Source organism: Plectrocnemia conspersa, unplaced genomic scaffold, assembly GCF_051122295.1.
Source record: "Plectrocnemia conspersa isolate PC_06_02 unplaced genomic scaffold, ASM5112229v1 ptg000006l, whole genome shotgun sequence".
Lineage (NCBI taxonomy): Eukaryota > Metazoa > Arthropoda > Insecta > Trichoptera > Polycentropodidae > Plectrocnemia > Plectrocnemia conspersa.
Window position 1 is genome coordinate 14656353 of NW_028277170.1, and position 21937 is coordinate 14678289.

Sequence of the window (21937 nt, forward strand, 5' to 3'; positions counted from 1 at the left end):
TAATATGCACACAAAATATATGTATAATATAAACACATCGTAAATCTACTTGTATTATTCTACATACAAATTAAAATAAGAGCAATGAAACGATTGTTACTGAGTATAAATTTATGTTTACCCTAAAATCGAAGCATAAAAATTCTATCAAGTGCTTACTTTAAGTGTGCTAGTGCAAAAGGTTAAAAAGTATATGCAGAATGCAGCTTTTGGCCGTCTCTTGGTATCGATTCGGAAATGCGATATGTCTGGGAACGTTACATTCTTTGCAAGAAATTCTCTTATTCAGCTAAAGACTACTTTAAAGTTATTTAGTTCGTAATTTCTAATCAATCAAGCGAATAATCTTGTAAGCTACTTAGAGTAACATGCTCCTACTTAAACCTTTAATGTGTTAACACTAATAGTATATATGCTAGCGAAATTATCGGGATTAAAGAAACTTAGTATAGAATATTATTATTTAAATGAAAATTAAATTATTATTAAAAAAATAATTTAGCATGACTTCTACTTTATATTTTAATAAAATATATAACAAAAAAGAAGTTGCATGAAATTTTTTGTATTTATATTTCTAATTTTGTAGAAAAAAAAGCATTATTTGGCTCTATAAAATATTTTTTAATATTAAAAATAATTAATCAATGCTATCGAAAATAATAAGGAAATAAAATGCATATTTTTAAATCATAAAACATCTAAATAACGGTATTGTGAAATTTATCCCAAAGCGTTCTAAACTCAAATAATATATATACATATATATTTATTGATACAATTAAAACAAAAAACTGTATTGCGGATTATGCAGTTTAACAGTAACTATTTATTAATCCAAAGGTCTATGAATTGTCTACATCATATATTTTTTCGAGAGAGAAGAGAACATTGTTTATACAATAGAATATTGAATGTAGAATCACTGATCAAAGAAATAGAAGAAGCGATATATATCCTACAAAAACAACGAGATTAATACTGCAGGCATAACAAAAATAATTGGTGTAGAATCATATGTGAGCTATGGTAATCGTCGCTTCGATTAATATTTCGCTCATTCTGGTGTACCACAGGGTTCCAAACTGGGTCCTCTGCTCTTTTTACTTTTCAGCAACAAAAGACATATGGAAATTAATAACACGTAATATTTATTATATACTGTTGACTTAAAAGTATTTCATAGCATTTGCAAAAGTTTCAAACATCATAGAAAATAAATAAGTCATATTAAAATAAAACATTGAAATCTAACCAAGCGGTGATTGTGATCACGACCCACAACAATGAAGGAACGACGGGTAAATATCGTTTTTTACAACCAGTTTTTAATTTGCTTTCTTACTCTATTTACTGTTGTCGGCCACAATATATCACGTGCCCACGATAGGTGCCGAATCATATTTTTTATATATAATAATATCTAATCTAAAAAAGTAACAACAAAACATTTCAAACAATCGCTCTCTGCACGGATGATCGTTAATTTTTTTGTGCTCAAAATATAAATAACGGCAATTTTCTTTTACATTTGGTGTGTACGTATGATGCAATGTAAATTTTTTTGACATTTCAGGAAGTATGAGCAATTTGAAACTTTTTGAAATGTCATGTAATTACCAAGTTAATGTTAGAGCTGTGTTGAGTTTCGTTTTTATTTTATTCCACTGCAACGTGTCCAATAATATACACAAATGTTACGTTTTAAAAATATACATTTTCTTATTCTGTTTTGATACAGTATCAACAAAAAAGTATTTGGTTATATTAATATATATTATAAAAAATACGTCTCTCATTTGACATATGTTTAAATTACTCAAAATAAAATTAACTAATAACGAGATTATCATAAGGTTAGCAAAAACAATGGCAAACTAACCTAAATTATAATATGCTCCCATGATAATAAACTCTCGTTTTTTATTACCTAAAATTGAGATTAACTACCTTGTTACAATTTATAATTGGACATTGCTTTTAATATATGCATGTAACAATGTAAGTAAAAAGGTGTTCCCCTAATTTAATTAATATGTTAAGTCATATCTTGTTAAGTTAGTTAATATTAATATTTTTATACAATAATTAACAGTTACTTAAGATCTAATATTATTAAAATGATTATCATAATACAACGTTTATGTTAAATATACATTATTGCCTTTTACTTTTTTTCACAAGGAAACTAAACATAAAGGGGTGGATTTAACCCTCAACGAGTTGTTCTTATCAAGACCGGAAATGTTTTATTATATACCAAGGGACCAAATAACGCTGTAAATACGTAATACATGAAAAACGTTTGTAGCTCATATTGATTAAATAATTATTTCAACCCTTTAAATAGTCGCTAAGCATTAAGGTTATAAAATTAAAAAAGCATCTATTGCCCTGTTCTTTTTATAAATAATATGCCTGGTTATTTTTAAAAATAAAGCAATATAATAGAACAGTTTTGCTTCTATTATAAAACCTTAAAGGCAACGGGAAGTCACTACATTATGATCAATTTCTTACTATATATATTCTTGTTTACATAAGAATCGCGATCCAGCGTGAATTAACAGTTATAATAGATATCGAACACAGCGTTCGCGTACGAAAAGAGGTCGCCCAGTTTATTTTGGAACATTGCCAGTGAAGGTTAAGAACTGCTGACATAATAGCGAATCGCAAATCTGATTATGCGATAGTGCGCTCGTATTTTTAGAAATTTAATAATGCTACTATATACAATCCAATCATTAATAACACCATACTATTACAATACAAACACTAAATCGTGTATAAGTATGTATTATGTATTTTGATAATTTTTAGTATTGTTTAAGTAAAATATATTTAAAAAGTAAAGGTACAAAACTGACTAATGGAAACAATTTTTTTATTGCCAGATTCTTCTATCAAGATATGCCATATTCTTCTATAAGAGTAAGCTTATTCCGAGCTTAAATAAATTGATACTGGAGTCCCGCAGGGTAGTGTATTGGGCCTAATTCGTAGTTAGCAACTATTCAAATATTGAATAAAAAATGATTTTCTCGTCTTTTATTGATATTAATTTATTGAACCATTTAGTATAGAAAATTAATCAATTGCCTATAAAATATGATTTAATTAAAAAATAATTATTTGTTCATAATAATTATTTTAATTAATCAATAATTACTTTCATATTTATGAAACTTTTTCAATTTTAGAAAATATGCATAACACAAATTATTGATTATTGAGGGCATTAAAAATAAAATGCTTTATTTATTTTCTGCCATTTTAATACACCATAATCAGCTGTTTGTGAATTAATTATGGAACATTAATTTATTGTACATACAATCATGTTTGGAACGAATTTTATTTACATAAAAATTGGAAGATTTGCATATAAATTAAAAAATTATAATTAAATTAACTGCGATCGAATTATAGAATTTTTTCGGATAAACGTTAAACGATAATAAAGGGTGTACTTTTTTAACATTTTGTTTCGTTCAACGAACGAATTTTTAGAATTTCATTCATAGTAGAGACCGCCGATCAACATTCTAATCACAAATGTTTATCGAATGCGTAGGAGAATATTTTTGTTAAGAAGAAGCGTCTCTTTGTCTAGCATTTGAAACACGCGAAACACGTGCTTCGTAACAAAGGCAAACATCTTGGAAGGTTTTCCCAGATGCCATTTACGTGTAGAGAGAATCTCCCGTGCTCTCAAAAGTGATCTAAATCAGAATGTATAGAGAAAGAGCTCGCAACATGTCAAATGCACCTAAACAATTTTAAATCGTCGGTGTACTAATATTTGAAATTAATAAACACAGCGAAGATCAGAGGTTTGAACCCTGAGAGACCCCCGAAGGGTTAGGATCGCCATAGGTTGCGAGATAATTTAAATTAACTTAATAACACTAGTGTTAGATCATCAAAGCAACTGAGGTTTGACATTTTTTTAATAATAGCCCGTGTAAAATTTTGTCAAAAACCTTCTCAAAATCAGTATGTATATATAAAACGTGTGCTTGTATTTCTACATAAAAGAGATTTTATCACTGTTTTGGTGAAAGACAGGAGATTAATAACAGTGGAATTCAGTCTTGGTATAATTCTTATGCGAGAAAGCAAATTACTTTATTTTTCTAAAGCAATTTTATATAAGTTATACATATTTTTTCTTTAATATAAAAAAATAAATCCAAGAATTCACATGTTGTCGGTAACAAATACGTATTATATGTATGGGTGTGTATTAAATTACATACAAATGTAAAATGTAATGTCGACGCAGTGATGATTCACATGTGTATATATTAATATCTGGCAGCTGAGTATGGAAATGACCTATAATTTATAACACAGGTAAAACGTATACAACTGGATGGAAAGAGATGCAGATACGCCGTAAAAACGAGTTTGCATATTTTAGCATATAGTGTAAAAACGATGTGCCAAGTGACCATCTGATGTTCCCTGAACAACTTTAACAAAAAATATGCTTCCTCACGTACTCAAACTAAAAAATCTATGTAATAATGCTACAGTGAATCTGGAATTTTACATGCCAAAAGAAGAATCAGATTCAATGGATTATTACAATGTAAATAAATTACTTTAGCGGCGCTAATTATGTAATTATATTGTGTATTATTTTTTTTAATATCGATAATGAAGTTCGAACATCTTTAATTTTCTTATTAACAATTTTTAACATTCGATAAGTTCAATTTAACCGTAGGTAATTAGTCCTGAACTTCTAGTTGTAAAGTTATAGGGTAATAGTGGCTTCTCACAAATAATTGGAAATCTGAAGGCATGTTTCGCAAGCTCCGGCGGGCTCTATTAGATTATACGGAATAAATTTATAACTTAAGCAGTTATATAATATAATAGTATATAGCAACGCTTCCTAAAGTCGTGAGTTGCGAAAAAAATGTACGAGAATGATACGTACAAAAAAGTAAACTATCTATCATATTGAACGTATTTGGCTGCTATGAAAATAATTGCGGTTTATGATCTTGAAATTCATAATAATTAACTTTATCAAATAAAATTAGCACTATTAGAATCTACGAAAGTTAATTTATTTCGGTGTGTAAAATTGCGGAGTTCTAATGTTGAATATCGACTTGCACTTTGTTGATCTCTATAGAAGATATAATATTTTATAACTCAACTTTTTAAAAGACAACCGTGCAATGTGTCGTTGCGCATTTCCGAATGAGAACTGCGAGGACCAGATGTCGCAGTTCTCAGTGCTTTATATCGATTTCTTGACAATAACTCTCAGTTGTAGAGCCAACGTCTCACACCCGAACATCAGGATTAATCTTACAAGTCTTAGATGTGATTTTTTTTATTTTACATATAGATATCAGTATCCTAGTAATCTCAGCGCTGCCATAGTTTATTTACATTAACACTATATAAGTCAACGACATGTATGTCCGGTGACACAAATCCTGTGCCACATTAATAATTATTGCACAACCTTTTAACAACAATTTTATTTATTAATATTTAAAACACGCTGCCATCGTTTGGCAAAGATTACAATTGTATTCGCGGCCTGTATAGTGTTAATAAACGATCCCAGATAAACAAAATCGTTAGCCTCGTCAAAGCGCGCATCTTATCTTGATGTAAACCAGTTTTCGTCACATATATTGTATTCACATACAATCCTATTGATTACGCAGCGCAATGTAAACCCTCAGAAACTGCACCAACTAAGTAAATGATTATCATATTCGCACTAACTATTTTCCACTGAGTCTCGGATGGCCTTTTCGGATTTTAAGGACCGAAGGGGTGTAACTTTTTAGATAAAATAGACGCTGGAAAAGCTGTAAATTATAATTATATGATAATCACTAATTGCGAATAGAAATATAAAAAACACAAAGGTTCGTATGGGATTCGAACCCAGGTCTTTCTGATATATGATTTGACTTAAAAAAATGAGATTCCGATATATACATAAAAATTAGTCAAAAAGATTTTTTTCAGCCTTAAATTAAATCATTAAATCAATATTCGAATAACAATGTTACACAGTCAATATTTCCCCATCTCTTATTTCTATTGCTTCGTGTGAAAAGGGTTAAAATAAGTTCAATTTATTTAGAAATTATATAGTCCATAGTCGGGCACGAACAAAAATTCCCTCCTAACAAAAAATTGTTTGAATATAAAAAAATAAAAACTTGCAATTACACCCGTATAAAATTCAGATAACAAAGGAATTGAAGCAGAGCATAGAACATGAACAGGGAAGAATTTATTCAGATTAGGTGTTGTCACATATGGAGTGAGGAAATCTTCATATGATTCACGAGAGAGCATTATATGTATGTCCAAAAAGAGACTTCTTGGTGCGCATTGTGGTCAGGCGGCGTCATTGGGCCTTACTTTTTTGAAAACGATGAAGGTTGGACTGTAGCGGTCGTGGTGAGCGCTATAGGCGCACGATAATCGATTATTTTTGGCACTAAAACGAAGTAATTACAACTTGCCAAACATTGGGTGCAACGTTGGATGTTTTGCATGAAAAGTTTCCAGGTCGCATTATTTTATGTTTTGGTGATGTCAACTAGCCGTCAAGATCATGTGACTTAACGTCGTTAGATTTTTTTGTCGTGTCTATGCCGACAAATTCGAAACGTTAAAGCAACTAAAAACTAATATCCGACGAGTTATTAGTTATTTTTTAAGTTCAACTGAAGTTGGATCATCCTTTATTATATAATACACCTTTTTAAACTTCATAATAGTCTACAAATACCAACAATCAAAGAACATTGTCATTTACATTCCAGAAAATACTAAACATTTTGTTTCGTAACTATACTAACCAACTTATCCCATGTATCAATTACGATAAAATCAACCTTGAATTTAAACAAAAGTATAAAATGCCAAAATAATATTGCATTATAGACATGTTAACATAAACATTAGTTAATTTGTTAGTATACACTTGGGAGTGAGTTGATTTTATGTATATTTTCATAATTATTTATGTGGTTATTTTATATTGCATTTATAGTAAATTATATAAAAAGATCAGTGATTCTCAACGTTTTTTGCTTTGGTTTATATTACTACTATTTTGTATTATTATGTTTTAATGTTTTATTTTAACATTTTTGTATTATTCAATTTCATTAATTTATTTTACATTTTTTTATATATTATTCGGCTTTTCTGATTTTTTATGTCAATTCAGAGACTTTTACTATTTTTTTTAAATTAATTTAAAATATTTTTGGTTATGTTCATTTATTTTGTACACTTTAATTCATTGGTATTATTTTCTATAGAAATAATTTACACTAAATCAAATTAAAAAGATTTAATAAATATAATCTTTTTTTTATTTATTATGTGTTCAGCTATATGCATATGTAAATATATAATTATCTGGGTATCTCAAAACAGTGAAATATCGATCACTGTACATATACGGCAATACCACTCAAAGGGTTAAGTTGCCACCAACGTCTTATTTTTTATTATATTTTAGCTTATAACAAAATTGTAAACATGAAAATTTTATGTTTGTAAAATTAATAACTGTCTTATAAAAAAACAACATTGTTATTTTTACGCTACGTACGTATAGTCGGGAATACTATAAAATAACCTTAAATTTAAATGTAAGCTTATTTCTTTTACTCAAATTATTAATTGTTCTTAGTCATTTAACTCTTAAATTGTATTGAATTAACACTTCAGTAAACATAAATATGTATTTTATTTAAAAGTAAATTGTAAAATTAATCACTACATATGTACATATATTGAAATATGCTTATTATAAAATAATTATTCAGATCCGGTCAGACGAAAGGTGAGCTCCGCTACAGTTCGCGTTACAGTTGGAGTTCACAAGAAAATTGTGAGTAATTCAGGTTATTATTCGTACATATTATATAACTATATAATTGCATAAATAATTTGGAATATTCTAAAAATACGCACGAAATGAGAAATATAATAATCTGAATTAAAAACTTAATGTTATAGTATTTTAAAGCGATTTTAAAAAGAATAGTTACAGTATGAAAGCTCACGTCTAACTTTTAAATCTTATAAGCAAATTATTTTTGCATGAGTAAAATTGATATAACACGGTTTTTCAGTAAATTGTATATTTTGATAAAAATAAAATATTTTTTTGCATTGATCGCATTATGCGAAGTATCTATACAGATGATATACTATATATTATTATCACAACATAATAACATGAATCGTGGGTGCAAAATTGGGATCCGCACCTGCTACCCTTCGCGAAAAAATTATCGATAAATGTGCGTGCGTGTTTACCTGGCGGACCGCGTGTGCGTGCGCGCGTCGCATTTCCGCGTCCGATCACACAGAAAGAGCGGTGCGCGTGAGAGTTACGTAAGCGCGACGGTACGCGGCCGGCTACCGGCTACGCGCGTGCATCACTGCCGGCGGCCGGCGAAGTGTCAACACACACTGCGGCGGCGGTCGATGCGCGCGGCAGAGCGGCGGTGAGGTCGTGCGCGGCGGGCGTGCGCGATGGGTCGCGCGTATCGATCGCTACTGACGAAGAAGCGCGGGAGTGGACGCGCGCGAAAGCTCCGATGGGGTGCAACTGGGGTAGGGTTACCACATTTTCATTTGTGTTAGTGACGTGCAATTTAATAAAAATAATATTTTGTATAGCTATACAGCAGGTCTCGGCAACCTCTTTTGGCTGCGGGTCAAAATAATTAAAATGTGACTATTAAAAAGACTATTCCTGTCAGTGAATATTTTTGGTCCTAACAACCATATATGTGGTCTAGTCGTGACATCGTAACACGTTAAAAAAATAATATTTGCAGAACTGAAATGGGTCAATTCAAATCATCAAACGGGTCACTTGGTGACCCGCGGGTCATAGGTGGCCGAGTCCTGCTATACAGCTTGGAATTCCAATCCGCGGGCCGCATGCGGACCCACTTATCAATATAATTAAAATAAAATTAATGTTAAAATGTATTATTTTTTAGCATAGCTTCTACATCATCTCTTAATGATACTTAAATTATTTGTCATTGTCAACAGCTAACTTTGTAAAAAGTTTTTTACTAACTTTTTTAAGTGTTAGGTCGAGTTAGAAACTTTGTATTTTATTGAAATAATTAAATAAGAAATTAAACTAAACTAAACTGTAGTATCTTAACGCTGTTAAATCTTGATCAAAATAACATCGAAAGTCTGAATAAAACTATCGTAAAGTTAGACTTTATCGAAAGTCTGACTTAATAATAACATATAATTTAATTACCAAACTAACTTTGAAACATTTGGAAACTTCTAATACATGAATGGTATGTAGATAAAACTGATAAATACATCGGATTAGGTTGATATTTGTTTGAGTTTTGTATTATTTTCTTATAAGGATTATGTTATATTATTATATTATGTAACACAATTTAATTAATTAGTTATTACAAAAGTTGCCAAAATAAATTATAATGTTCCTAAATCGTTCTGGAAATTTAATAATTACCACTAAGCAAACTACTTAATGTTGACGCCAAAAGTGATGAACTTTGATGCAAAATTCTTAAACGGTTCATAAAATATTGCTGAAGGGTTTCGCGCAATTGCTTCCTTCTTCTTGTGCTTGTACTCTTCCTTGCCTGATTTTGTCACCGATTAATATTTAAAAGATTGAGAAGTCAGTTTTTTTATTTTTCTTAATTATTTTTTTGATTTGATTCTCACAACATCATCATTTACAGATTTTTGGAAATGCACAAAAGTCACTCTTAATCATAAAAAGGTTGGCAAATTGTATATAAATAACTATATTGTCAGCTCCTGCTAAATCATTCGAACTATTTACTCAATTACTTCTTTAATTTATTCCACTGTCACTAACCTCTGTTTTTCAACAAAACAGTGACAAAATCTTGATGCGGGAATGTAAGTAGACGTCGTATATATTTATTTGGTAAAGCATTAAACAAAGTTTGTCATGGGCTATTGGTAAAAAATTGTTGGACTTAGGATCGTACAGTTCGTTACCTATTGATTGTAAAAATAATATATGTATCACGCCTTCAGAGGTTCCTCAATTTATGTTATTTATTAATGACAAATTCCAGTTTTATTCTGTATGCCGATATGTTTTATTCATTCTCTCTACAAAGTGATTTAAAATTGTTGTGGAGATGGACTTTAGTTTACTGTCTGCCCTTTATTGTCAGAAAATATCATATTATGTCATTTTCCCAATCTCAAACACCATCAGAATATTCTTACTATCTCGATGAGAACGTTCTGGCTAGAAAAAATTGCACTAATGGTCTCGGAATCACTTTTGAGAGCAAGTGGAGATCTCTCTACATGTAAACGATGTTGGCGAAAATTCTTCCAAGATGCTCGGCTTTGTCATGATGAACGCGTTTCACTTTGACGACCCATCACTTATTCGCATCCTTCATGACACTTGATTCGAAATCTATACGTCGAATGAAGGTCAAATCTTTACTAAGTGGAAAACCATCACGTAATGCGCAGATTCTAAGCACATTCACTTCATTCTTGCTTCCGGTAAAATACAAAAAATATTTTCAACCATGTGGAAGACTCTAGTTTTACTATATTTATTTAGCTAATATAACTAATTGATATATTATAAATATACTATAGATCAACTAATTTTTTTGCACGTGTATAGAAACAAAAATTATTATGCATATTACTTGAAAATGTTTGAAAATTTCTGGTTTTTAGTCAACTTTTGAATTCTTAAAAAACGTATCATTTTGACACAATCAGTGGTTTTTAAATCTTATTTATAGCAAGATGAAGGTTGGAAATTATCTTTTTTATCTTCGTTATCTGTTATCTACAAAAAAATTAAGCTATTTACCTTCCAGCTAGGTATGCCAGTTAATATTTGTATGTACATAGTATCTACTACTATATCAAAGGTAAACTATTTTTAACTAGATAATACTTGTTTTCGTGTTTCTAAGATTAATGAATTTGAGGAATGGACATAAAATTAAGAAGCCATATTAGAATTGTTTAAATTACTTTTATATATTTAATTGTGGTTTTTATAGAAATTATTTATTACATAATAGATCCGTCCGGCAACGGCCACAAAAATGATGTTGATTTCATTATAAAATTGTCGAAGAAAAAGTTTTTTATCTTAATTTTTACATTATTTTAATATATATTATAGGACATTTTTCTAAGTATTTCACCGAGATTCATCAACGAAGTTACATTTTTTAAATTTTAAATGTAGTAATGTTTAAAAAAACAATTTCAAATTTATTTTAATTTATATGAATAGAAATTTTCAACTTTTTTAAGATGGCGAATCAGGCTGGTTAATGAACTCATATTGATATTTACATATTCTTAGAATTAGTTTTATAGTGTTAAAATTAAAATAACTGGAGTTATCGTGTCTTCAAATTTTGTTTTATCCCAAATTAATTAATTTTTTTTTTAATAATAAATATTTTTTAATCTACAACCTATATTTTTAAAACAAGTTTCATGTCGACATAATTAAAAGTAATTAAAAGTACATCAGTAATTGTTTCTGCAAATTTTGTAAAATACCACAAAAGAAACAAAATAATACAAACAACTATTTTTAAAATTTAAATTTTATTTCAATTACTATTTTTTTATTTAAATATTATGTTACTTTTTTTGTACAAGGCTTTAAAAGCTTTTTTACTGTTTTCTCTAGGTTTATTTTTGAATAGAAGCCATTTTTAAACAATATGGTGGATAGGGCTATGTAAAAACTTTAGCCAAGATTTTTACAGGGTTTATTTTTTGAAAAAGTTTTTAAAATCCATTTCATTCTAAAAATATACTACGTTATCAATTTAGAAACACTTAATAATTATTTTGAATAATATTTTGGTTATAATTAAAATACTGCTCGTATAAAAGTTGATTGAATTTATTTAACTTCAAAACATAACACAAAAAACTAAAACAACAACAAAATTATACATATAATATAGGCATAAATAAATTACAAAGAATAATAAAGTAGAGATACATATCATTTAAAAATTAAGTACAATTTATAGTGACAACGAGAGAAACATAAATATTTCACAGCAAAAACCAGAAAAATACACATTTATAAGCAAGTATACAATAAATCAATATTTCGTATGAATTTAATATAAAGGTATATTATTATGTAAAGATGTGGAATGATGCATTTTGAAAATATTTAAAAAGCAACACTTTTGGCAATATTTTAGGAACACTTAACACTTAATAAGAATATCCTGAAAAATTGCAAACGTTCATAAATTTTAAGCATTTTCATCTAATTTTAAATATATATTCTAAAATACAAAATAAATATACAAATATATCCAAAATGTTATTAAGATTATAATAATAATAATAATATTAAAAATAATGAAAGTATTATTAAATATAATATGTATCACATGGTTTAATACAACTCCATTGAACGCATATTCTTAATAATAATTTTAAACAATTTTTTGGATGTTAAGTTGATTAATATTATCTATTAAGTTAATAAGCTCTAATTGGTATTTGTAACATTTTCAAAGATGAATATTTTTAAAACAAATTATGGCCACAACAAAGGGTCTTTTTGAAGATGTTACAATTTGAAAAGACAGCAGTAATAATAATACAATATATTTTAAAGACTCGTCAGTGCGGCCATTGTTTTTGTTATAATAGACATTCATATTATATTATATACAGTAATTATTAATTCACTAAAATAAATATTATAAAGTATGCTGTTTAAAATTATACACGTCAAGTAAAAAAATCTTGGTATGAATACTAGAATTTATATACGAATGAGAAAATGACTTCAGAATTATATGCCAGTAACAAATAATCTGTAATAAATATCATAGTATAAGACACCTAAAATAAATATGATTGATATTAAGAATTTTGAACATGTCTTTGTCTGATTTACTTAACTTACTTAAAAAAAACATCAAGGGTGCAATCAAACTCATTAAGTAAAATCCTGGTTAATTGTTTTTATTTGTCTAAGTTTCTTGAGGACACTTACAAAACATAATATAGAAAAGTGTCTAATTTTAAAATACTTTTATTAAAGATGCTGTCTGATACTGATTCTAGATATCAGATACTTATTAAGCTTTAATGTGAGATGCGTCTATTTGTGTTTGTAAAATTGTAATACAATAAACAATATTTTTTTATATTTCCAATAATTGTGCTTCAACAATAGATTTACAAAATAACAGAGTATGATAGTAAAAAATGCATGTTTAATATGCACGTGTGAAACACAAAGAATTCCAACTATAATAATATTTAATATCATTCAAAATATATCTCTGAGCGGATTAAGTTTAGTTTAATTAAAAAGCCACAATCTATGTCTCCATGATTAAAAATTACAATATACGATTTAACTTTACTTTAAAAAAAGAGATTTATGCATATGACGTAGGTATAGTAATGTGATCAAGACTCTCTGCTGGATATGAATTTGAGGTTAACGAGAAAAAAAATAAGAGCATATCGATACAGATAACAAAATAGCTTTATGTACATTAGAATCATAGTAATGTAAAGTTTATATTTTGTGCTAATTAATGGCTTTTAAAAGTCTGCATGGTTAATGTGCCAAATTCTTGGGTGTTCTGAAATAGTGATTTAATTAGTGTTTTGTTTAGCATTAACATAGCAATGTTGCCAGTGAAGTGCATAGTCTAACATATACATAAAATAATTGCTTTGTATACATTATTATCTATTACTAGAGAGATAATCAGGCCTGTTCTGTTCTATCCATATGGTTCAGATTTTGAACCCTTACTAAGGCATTTGAGAGAAAACTCTGCAAGATCTATGAGTTAGTCGATGAGAATAAGGCGTACAATCTAGGAGAGGAGAGTAACTCTACATTCTTAAGAATTGGAAGACTTTGACGAACAGACTAACCTAAACGATAATGGAACAGTCTCTAAGTTAGATTGATGGCTGAAAAAATGTATAGCTAAATTAAGATGGTGCTCGGATGAATACTTTTTTATTACAGTTAAGCCTAATCTGCACAGAGATTTAGATCAAACGTTTCATTTGTTGAAAATATAACAATTTCAGATACATTAAGCCATATACCGCTAGCTAGTACTCGAGACTAGACAATAATTTACATTTGTGATTTTACAATATTATTTTGTACTTGTTAAGGGTTTAAATGCTAAAATTTACAAAATATGGTGTTGCATTATAAAATTTTTTTCACAATTATATGGGTATAAAAGGTTATGTATGTACATATAGGTATAAGTTTAAACAGTGTGACACATTTAAGGCTTTTAATACATTATTGTTATAAATAATTCCTTCAAAGATTATCATCACAATGAACGATTCTCTAAATCTATTAAATCTAGAAATAATATATAAACAGCTTGCCTTGTGTACAATTAAGGATATATAACAACGGATAATTTAAAATATGAATGTGCTTTAACAATATTTATTATTAAATATATATATATATATATAACGGCTACTTATAATAGCTTCAGTGGCACATGTTTCAACTAAAATTAACTCCAGGAATATTGTTATATAACTTTATATACATAAGTAGTTATATTCTTTTTATTTTTAATAGATTGATCAAATTCAGCCTTACACAACTGTGTTAGTTAAATATCCACGTGTATACATCGTTAGTATTAAAATTAAGATGATGTTTCGCATGCTTTGTCAATCAGTCTTCGCGCACCTGTATGGTTTTATTAATGTATTTCGTTAATAACTATTTTAAGATTCTTTATTTTTACATTTTTTTATAACCGACTATGTATTTTAAAGTAATCTTTTATTAAAGTTTTTATTCAAACAATTTATAATATCAGACATGGGAATCTATCTAAATTCTTACACCGAAGGGAGTCGCAGACAATAGTCTACGTTTGATACACATGTATATATATATATAATATATTTTTGATGAGCTAAAATAGTAATTTTTATGGATGATTCGTATTATACATATATGAAACATTTAATGTACACATAAGTTATGAATACATACAATGCTTTTATAGAGAATATTTAATTTAAGGGTCAGCTATTTTTAATATATTTACATGTCAATTTTGAACCATTTTTTTAGAACTTTATTTTGTAGACCAGTGTTTTTGATATTTTAAAAGATGGTAACGTCTAAATGAAAAATTATGTCATATTATACAATAATTTGCGTTTTTAGCCATAAAGATAAGAAAATTCAAGTGTTATGAAAAATTTCACATTGATTTAATATCTGTCATGTTTTTACTTACAGGGCAGCAGTTTATTTAGCGAAATATTTGTGGGAGCCTAGACTTGTTATGGCCAAAACTGGTCGGCACTGAGTAGCACTGGCATGAAGGTTATTTTCTCTACGGTCAACCTTCAGGCGATTCGGACGCGCGCCCCGTACTTTGTAAACCATGTAAACAACTCTTATCATCAATAAAATATTACTGCAGCGGCTCAATCTGTGTTTAATTGCAACCCCTTACCATCCCGTCGCCTAAACTGGCAGTTTTGGCCATAACAAATCAAGGCTCCTACATATTAATAATGTGTAACAAACATTGCATAAAATTATAAAAAAATATAATATTAATTAAAAAATTTGCTTTCTGTCACTGTAAAAACTAAAAATTATAATTTCTTAAAAAAGCAAAATTTTTGTGTAGATTTAAAAAAAATATATTTATAACCTAAATCTTCAAAATCACCTTAAATGCAATATATCCTTTATATTATAGTTTATCAAAATCTATAGCAATAATGCAATTAAATATTATTTTTTGGTATTTAATCAAAGTCAGTGTTTTTAGCAATAAACCTAATTACCGATACCTTACAGGAAAAATATGATTTATTTCAAATCAAATTGTAATTTTACATTTAAATCGAGTTTTATTTTCTTTGTGGCAAAAATATTGTTTTACAGTATTGCAGCAAACATATAAGCAAATACTGCTCCTATGAATGCTCAATGTCCAGCATTGAAAATATGTTAAAAATATTATATAATACATACATAAGTATATAATATAAGCACACACAAGCATTCCTCTTCTATCGTTATTAAAAAATAAATAGTCGGGTTCCGCTCATAATTTATAAAAAGCTATCAGTGGCACACATAGTGGAAGTAAATTTACATACTTCAAAAATATATGACGCATTATAGAATTTTCATCAAATTCCATATTCCTAAGCGTTTATTTACTATTATAATTAAAACTATGTGTACAGAACGATAGTAAAAGAACAGATAAAAGGTTTAGAATATTGACATCAGGTAGGTATAGCTAGTGACTATTATATATTTTTTAAAGCAATGAATTGAAGTATGATTTTTTTAGTACTGCTTTGGGTATTCTAAATTTATTTGGCATGAGTACTTTTTGAACCAACATGAATATATTAGTTTACCATAGTGTTTTATTATTATTTATGTCTCATAACCCATATGCAATACAATATATGTATATATTAGAGGGTTATATGTCAGTGTATAATTTTAAGGCCATAGCACCATTGCAATGGGCATTACAGTCGCCATAAAATACAATAAACATGTTGAAATGAGATTTTATACTTTTTTTTTTAATTGTAACATTCATGAAGCACATTAAAAGTACAAAGCCAAATGACTTCTGTGATCAGTGCAATGATTTTACGATATTAAAATCAAACATTCTTAAAAAAGGTTTGAGTTGAATTTTTGTTTGTTAACAGTTAATGAGATATTAGCATTAAGAAGATACTTTCAAATCCAATGGTAAAATACAATATAATACAACATAGCGCTTAATATTAGCAATGAAAATTACAAATTTGGCTCAAAAATATCACATAAATCATTTGTAACGATTAATGAAAATGACAGTATCTCATAATAATTACTTTGATGATACAATTTTAAAGTTTATAACCTCTCTTTCACGTAGTACAGAGAGGTATTAGGTTTGTTGAAAATGTGACACCATAATTTTTTCAGTTGTTATGACGAAAGTCCAATTTTAAACTGGACTATCACTGTTTATTAGTCTAAATATCTTGGGACGAACGGCGTTGGAAAGTGGAAAAGCCAATCTTCCAAATGACCCAAAGTCAAACAGTCAGCTCTGCGCCGTACCCTCAAAGTGTATCTGAAATAAATAAAAATTGATTTTATAATAGGGTAACAAACAAGTTTTTATTGTTTTATATAACTCGTTTCAGATATCTTAAAAAGTAAATTTGTAAAAAAAATATAATAAATGTATTAAATATTATAATTTATTAAGGTTACTTACATTATATTGATTTATTTAAATTAAATCAAGACCATCGCGACCTTACATAACCTGTTAGGTAGTCTCAATGCGTCATTATAGTAAAAAACCATTACATTAAAATATCAAAATTAAATGGAACAAACCAGACCAGCTCTATGTAACTTATATTAAATAGATTACTGTTGAACGCTTGTATCAAGAAGCCATCTGGCGACAGTTATAGGTGAATTGGCTAGTATGGAGATCCTGGTTTAACAGACATTAGTAGGGGACGCAATCGTAATTCTCAAGGACCTTCCGGAATCCAAAACTGGAATTCTTTGAAAGTAGTTTGATTGTTAACAGCACCATTTAATAGTTTGAAGAATCTCTTAGTGACATACCACTTTCTGTGAGAACTCAGTGAGTCTTATTCCAACGCTCATAAAAGAAAGCTGCTGGGATACAAGGATAATAACTAAATATCCTCATATAAAGGTAACTATGACATATTTTCTGAATTTTTTTGATTAAGAGGGGGGGGGGTATTTGGGATATTCCAAATTATATATCCTGATGCAAGAATGCTTCGAAATAAAGTGTCACTGAAGACACGAATAACTGATGGATCGTTCCCCATAACAAAGCCAAGCATCTTGAAAGATTTCTCGCGGACGTCGTACACGTAGAGAGAACCTCCACTTGCTCTCAAAAGTGATTCTGAGACTTTTAGTGGAAGTTTTTAAAGTCTAAGCGTTCCCAACGAAATCGTAGGAATAATCTTAAAGCGAACGAGATCTGGAAAATGACACAATATAACACTTTCCGACACTAAAGGCCAGATAGTTGACGGAAGTTCCATAGAGAATATAAATCACTCTGTAGAGATAAAGAGTTCGCAACAGATCGATTGCATTTAAACAATTGAAAATAATCGGCATACAGAAGAAAACCGGGATTTGTAACTGCCATATTTATGTCAGTAATAAATAACATTAAGAGCAGAGGGCCTAGGCCAGGCTTGGCGAACCTTTTTGGGGTCGCGTGCCAAAAATCCTTAAATATTATTCCTGGATTGTGTGGCGTGCCCAAGGAGTAAAAAAATTACCAAGATAGAAAAAATAAATAATTAATTATTTTTTTAAAACGACTGTCGTTTATCTTAGAAAACATTTGATAATTAATAAAATGAAATAAATTAATAATTCACAGGTTATTTAATCAAGATTTTAATTTTTTAAATTTCAAATTAAAAAATATTTTTAAACTTGGAAATCGTTCGCGTGCAATCCAAATTCTCAAACGTGCCACCTCGGGCACGCGTGCCCTAGGTTCGCTATGCCTGGCCTAGGCTCTTAGACCATTGAGGAACCCCGGAAAGCGTGAATTATTTTTTCCATAATCAACTGCCAAAAGTTACAAAAAGTATTAGAAGGAGCGTTTTTTTTTAATTGGATGCTTTTTATGAACTATGTTTAAAAATTATTTCTAGTTGACATTCATTACAACCCATTAGAATTCAAACTAAAATGCGTTATATTAAGAATCGCAAAAATATGTGGCCAGAGAATTGAATATTCTTACTGTGATCACGTTTACTTATATATCTGAATTATAGATAGTTATTATGTGAATGACCCCAGAATCCTTGGACATCTTTTTCGGAATTTGCTTTGGTTCGTATTTTGTTTTATCTGTATTTAATAGAGATAGTAATACATCTTTCGCTAACCAACGAGTGGGGTAGTTTAAAGCCCATACTTTAATATTTAAAAATAAAAACTTATTTGACTGGCATTAACAAACATGTTCCTGGTGTGAAGTAATAATATATTTTTAACCTTCAAATAATACAAAACAAAGCAATAAAATTAATTTATATTACGCAATTAATAACAAACTTAAAAACTTCATAAAATATTATTGAAATAACACTGTTACCACAGGGAAAAATATTTCATAACAATAGTATGTAATTACATGACACATGGCATTAAATCAATGCAATATGTGCTATGTATCATTGTATTATATTGTATATCATAATAAATAATAATACAAATACAAGGTAAATTGCTTTTTGAGTATTTTGCCTTTTCTTATAGAAAAAAAAGAGAATAGAAATCAGTATTGAATTGTACATATAAATCAAGTCCTCAAATCGTCGTAAACATCTTGTCATAAAGTGTTATTGAATGTTCTTGTTTACCTCGCTAAGTATGACCCAATTATCGCTTTCAGTGTGCACTGTCAGCCTTACAGCTAATATTTTTCCTAGATGTGGATCAGCAACTCCCTCGGCGATTCCCATCGAGTCGAAATGACCGATTATCACAAAACCCTCATTCGTATAGTTCTGATTTGCGTGCGTGTTTTTAACTGGCAGAACTTCCACCGATGTGTTGTAGAACTTGTCGGAGAGATGCTCAACGTTGCCGCTTCGGAGCAGATATCTAAAAAAGTTAAATATGAATGGAACTGTTTAAACAAGCAGTAACATTTATTATCCTATCACACAATCGCAGCGGAGGTGCACTACGTTTATTATACAATAAAAAGATTAAATCGTTTTGATTGTCTTGTTCGCATAGCAAAAGCGCCGGCTAACAAAATATGTATTTGTTTACTGTCCTCTAATAAATACCTCGTGAGTTGTATGGGGTTTTGGAACGTGAACGTCAGCCGGTCGCCATGTTGAGGAAACTGTCCCCAAAAATATGTTTCGCCCATGTACGCCCTCTTCAGGGTGTATTGTTTGTAAGCTCTAATATCCGAAGTGGCAGTTGCTAGTGGTGGGTTAACATGAGGAAAGAACAGCGATAGTTTACCAAACTGTTTATCCTGAAATATAAAAATATAATCAAGAACTACTTTTATTTATAGAGTATGAATTATAGACTTCACTTAAAGAATGTTCTTTTGCTAATAAAAATCTTGATATTATAAAAGTTTGTATTTATATTTGTGTCATTAAGTACAGAATAAGTACTTCAATAATAATTTAAATAGCAATATATTACACATTCAGTAAAGGTTTTCTAAGCACAGTAATTTTCATTCTTTAGTGTTTGGTATATATGTATTTAATACATAGATATAATATAAATATTTTTAAATCTTATAATAAAATAGGAACCATTCTACCGAATGGAAAAGGCCAAATTTATAATGAATCAGAAGGAATTATTCCAAATTTATTGTGGTAATTGAGACAAAATTTGCATTGGTCAGATAAACTGTAGGATTTCACAAAGAAAAATAGAACATAAAAACGCGATAAAATGCTTCGAGGAAAAGATCAACTTTGGCAAACCAAACTTTCGATGTCAATCATCATATTAATTTTGATACAACCAATTCTTTAGGCAAAATTAAAAACCCAAATGTAAAAACTTATAGAGAAGCAATTGAAATCGAAAAAAAGAAAAATTGCACTAAATAAAATAGACGGCGCGAAAGCAATTACGGATACATAGTTACCAGTTTGAAACTAACATAAAGTTGTAGATTCAAGAGACGATACCAGTTACATCAGATTCATTTTATTCAATGAACAAAGCAATGAATCTACTTAATCTTAATTTTAAAAATGTTCAGATATACACTAATGATACGTTGTTGGTTGTCAAGGAGTTGCCTGACTGGCAAAAATGCGTTTATTTCCAAAATTCCATTTACTGATTCACCTTTTTGTTTAAAGAGATGAATGTTTCTATCATCGTAAATTTTATGTCCTGATGTTACGAGTGGATACAAAACATCTTTACATGCTGAAAGGTGAAGATAATATAACAAAAAATAGTAGGATATAATTGGGAAGATGAGTAAATATGATATATATATAGGCGTAGATTAGGTGCGTGCGGTGAGATAGTTTCCCTGTCAGCGAGAGAGAAACTATCTCACCGCACGCGTAGATGCGTAGGTTTTTATATTTATTATTGAAAGCCATTTCTGAGCCAATTAGAATTATGTAATAATAACAATACCTTAAGTCTTTGAACCTTTCCTTTTAACGACGAATGAGTTCCGATATGCTGGAAGAGTGATGGTTTATAATGTACCCAAAGTTGCGATTTATCCTGTTTGCATTGTTTCTATAAATAAAAATAATATGTATATTTTAAAGTTAATAATTAAATCAAATTAACTTACATCATCTTTATCGCGATTGCAGATCTTGGTGACAACCAAATAGTTCAATAGCCAATCCACAGGCTTGTCGTTATAGAACATTTGGAAGAAGGTGATCGCCCAGGGCAATTCTGCAGATTTAAACATTTTGCCTATGAAGCCGAGCTGGCAGAAGTCGAGAACAAACCAATTCTGCTTCCTGGCCGTGATCTCGATGGCGTAGTTCTTCATTGTAGTTATAAAGTTGTGTTTAGCCAAAATGTCGTCTTCCAACTGAACATAAAACGTTCCCTTCGGTTGAGCGTACGTCATAAGAAAAACAAAATCTAAATTTTGTTTGGTCCTCCATTTTACTCTCTCTATTGAATCTCCTAAAGTTATCCTCAATTTGTCCATGTCAGGGTAGAATGACAGAGGCGGAGATAGAATTTCAATAAGGCCAGATTCTATTTGAGTGGGAAATCTATAATAAAAAA

General features: G+C 29.3%; 2 protein-coding genes and 1 long non-coding RNA gene across 11 annotated transcripts in view; 1 reads left to right on the forward strand and 2 right to left on the reverse strand.

Moving 5' to 3' along the window:
* LOC148234324 (uncharacterized) overlaps positions 1-8485 on the reverse strand; it is a 145989-nt gene extending 137504 nt beyond the window's left edge. The window contains exon 1 of one of the 2 annotated variants that reach the window (XM_088187429.1): positions 8332-8484. The gene's annotated coding sequence lies outside the window, so the exon portion shown is untranslated. Of the gene's footprint in view, positions 1-8331 lie in introns of both variants that reach the window. The other variant, XM_088187430.1, reaches the window with a different exon arrangement.
* Positions 8486-8495: 10 nt separating this feature from the next.
* LOC148234325 (uncharacterized) lies at positions 8496-15547 on the forward strand. Its single transcript, XR_015809870.1, has 2 exons — positions 8496-8631; positions 15353-15547. It is a non-coding gene; the product is annotated as an uncharacterized LOC148234325 (long non-coding RNA).
* Positions 15548-16507: 960 nt separating this feature from the next.
* The window catches only part of Mgat4a (alpha-1,3-mannosyl-glycoprotein 4-beta-N-acetylglucosaminyltransferase a), a 108064-nt gene continuing 102634 nt past the window's right edge, over positions 16508-21937 (reverse strand). For all 8 annotated transcript variants that reach the window (XM_088187423.1, XM_088187428.1, XM_088187427.1 and 5 more), the window contains exons 6-10: positions 21483-21924; positions 21317-21424; positions 19972-20168; positions 19537-19780; positions 16508-17219 (exon numbers count right to left, since the gene is read on the reverse strand). In XM_088187423.1, the coding sequence (XP_088043549.1) occupies positions 17190-17219; positions 19537-19780; positions 19972-20168; positions 21317-21424; positions 21483-21924 (1021 nt within the window). In that variant the 3' untranslated portion in view covers positions 16508-17189. The remainder of the gene's footprint in view (positions 17220-19536; positions 19781-19971; positions 20169-21316; positions 21425-21482; positions 21925-21937) is intronic.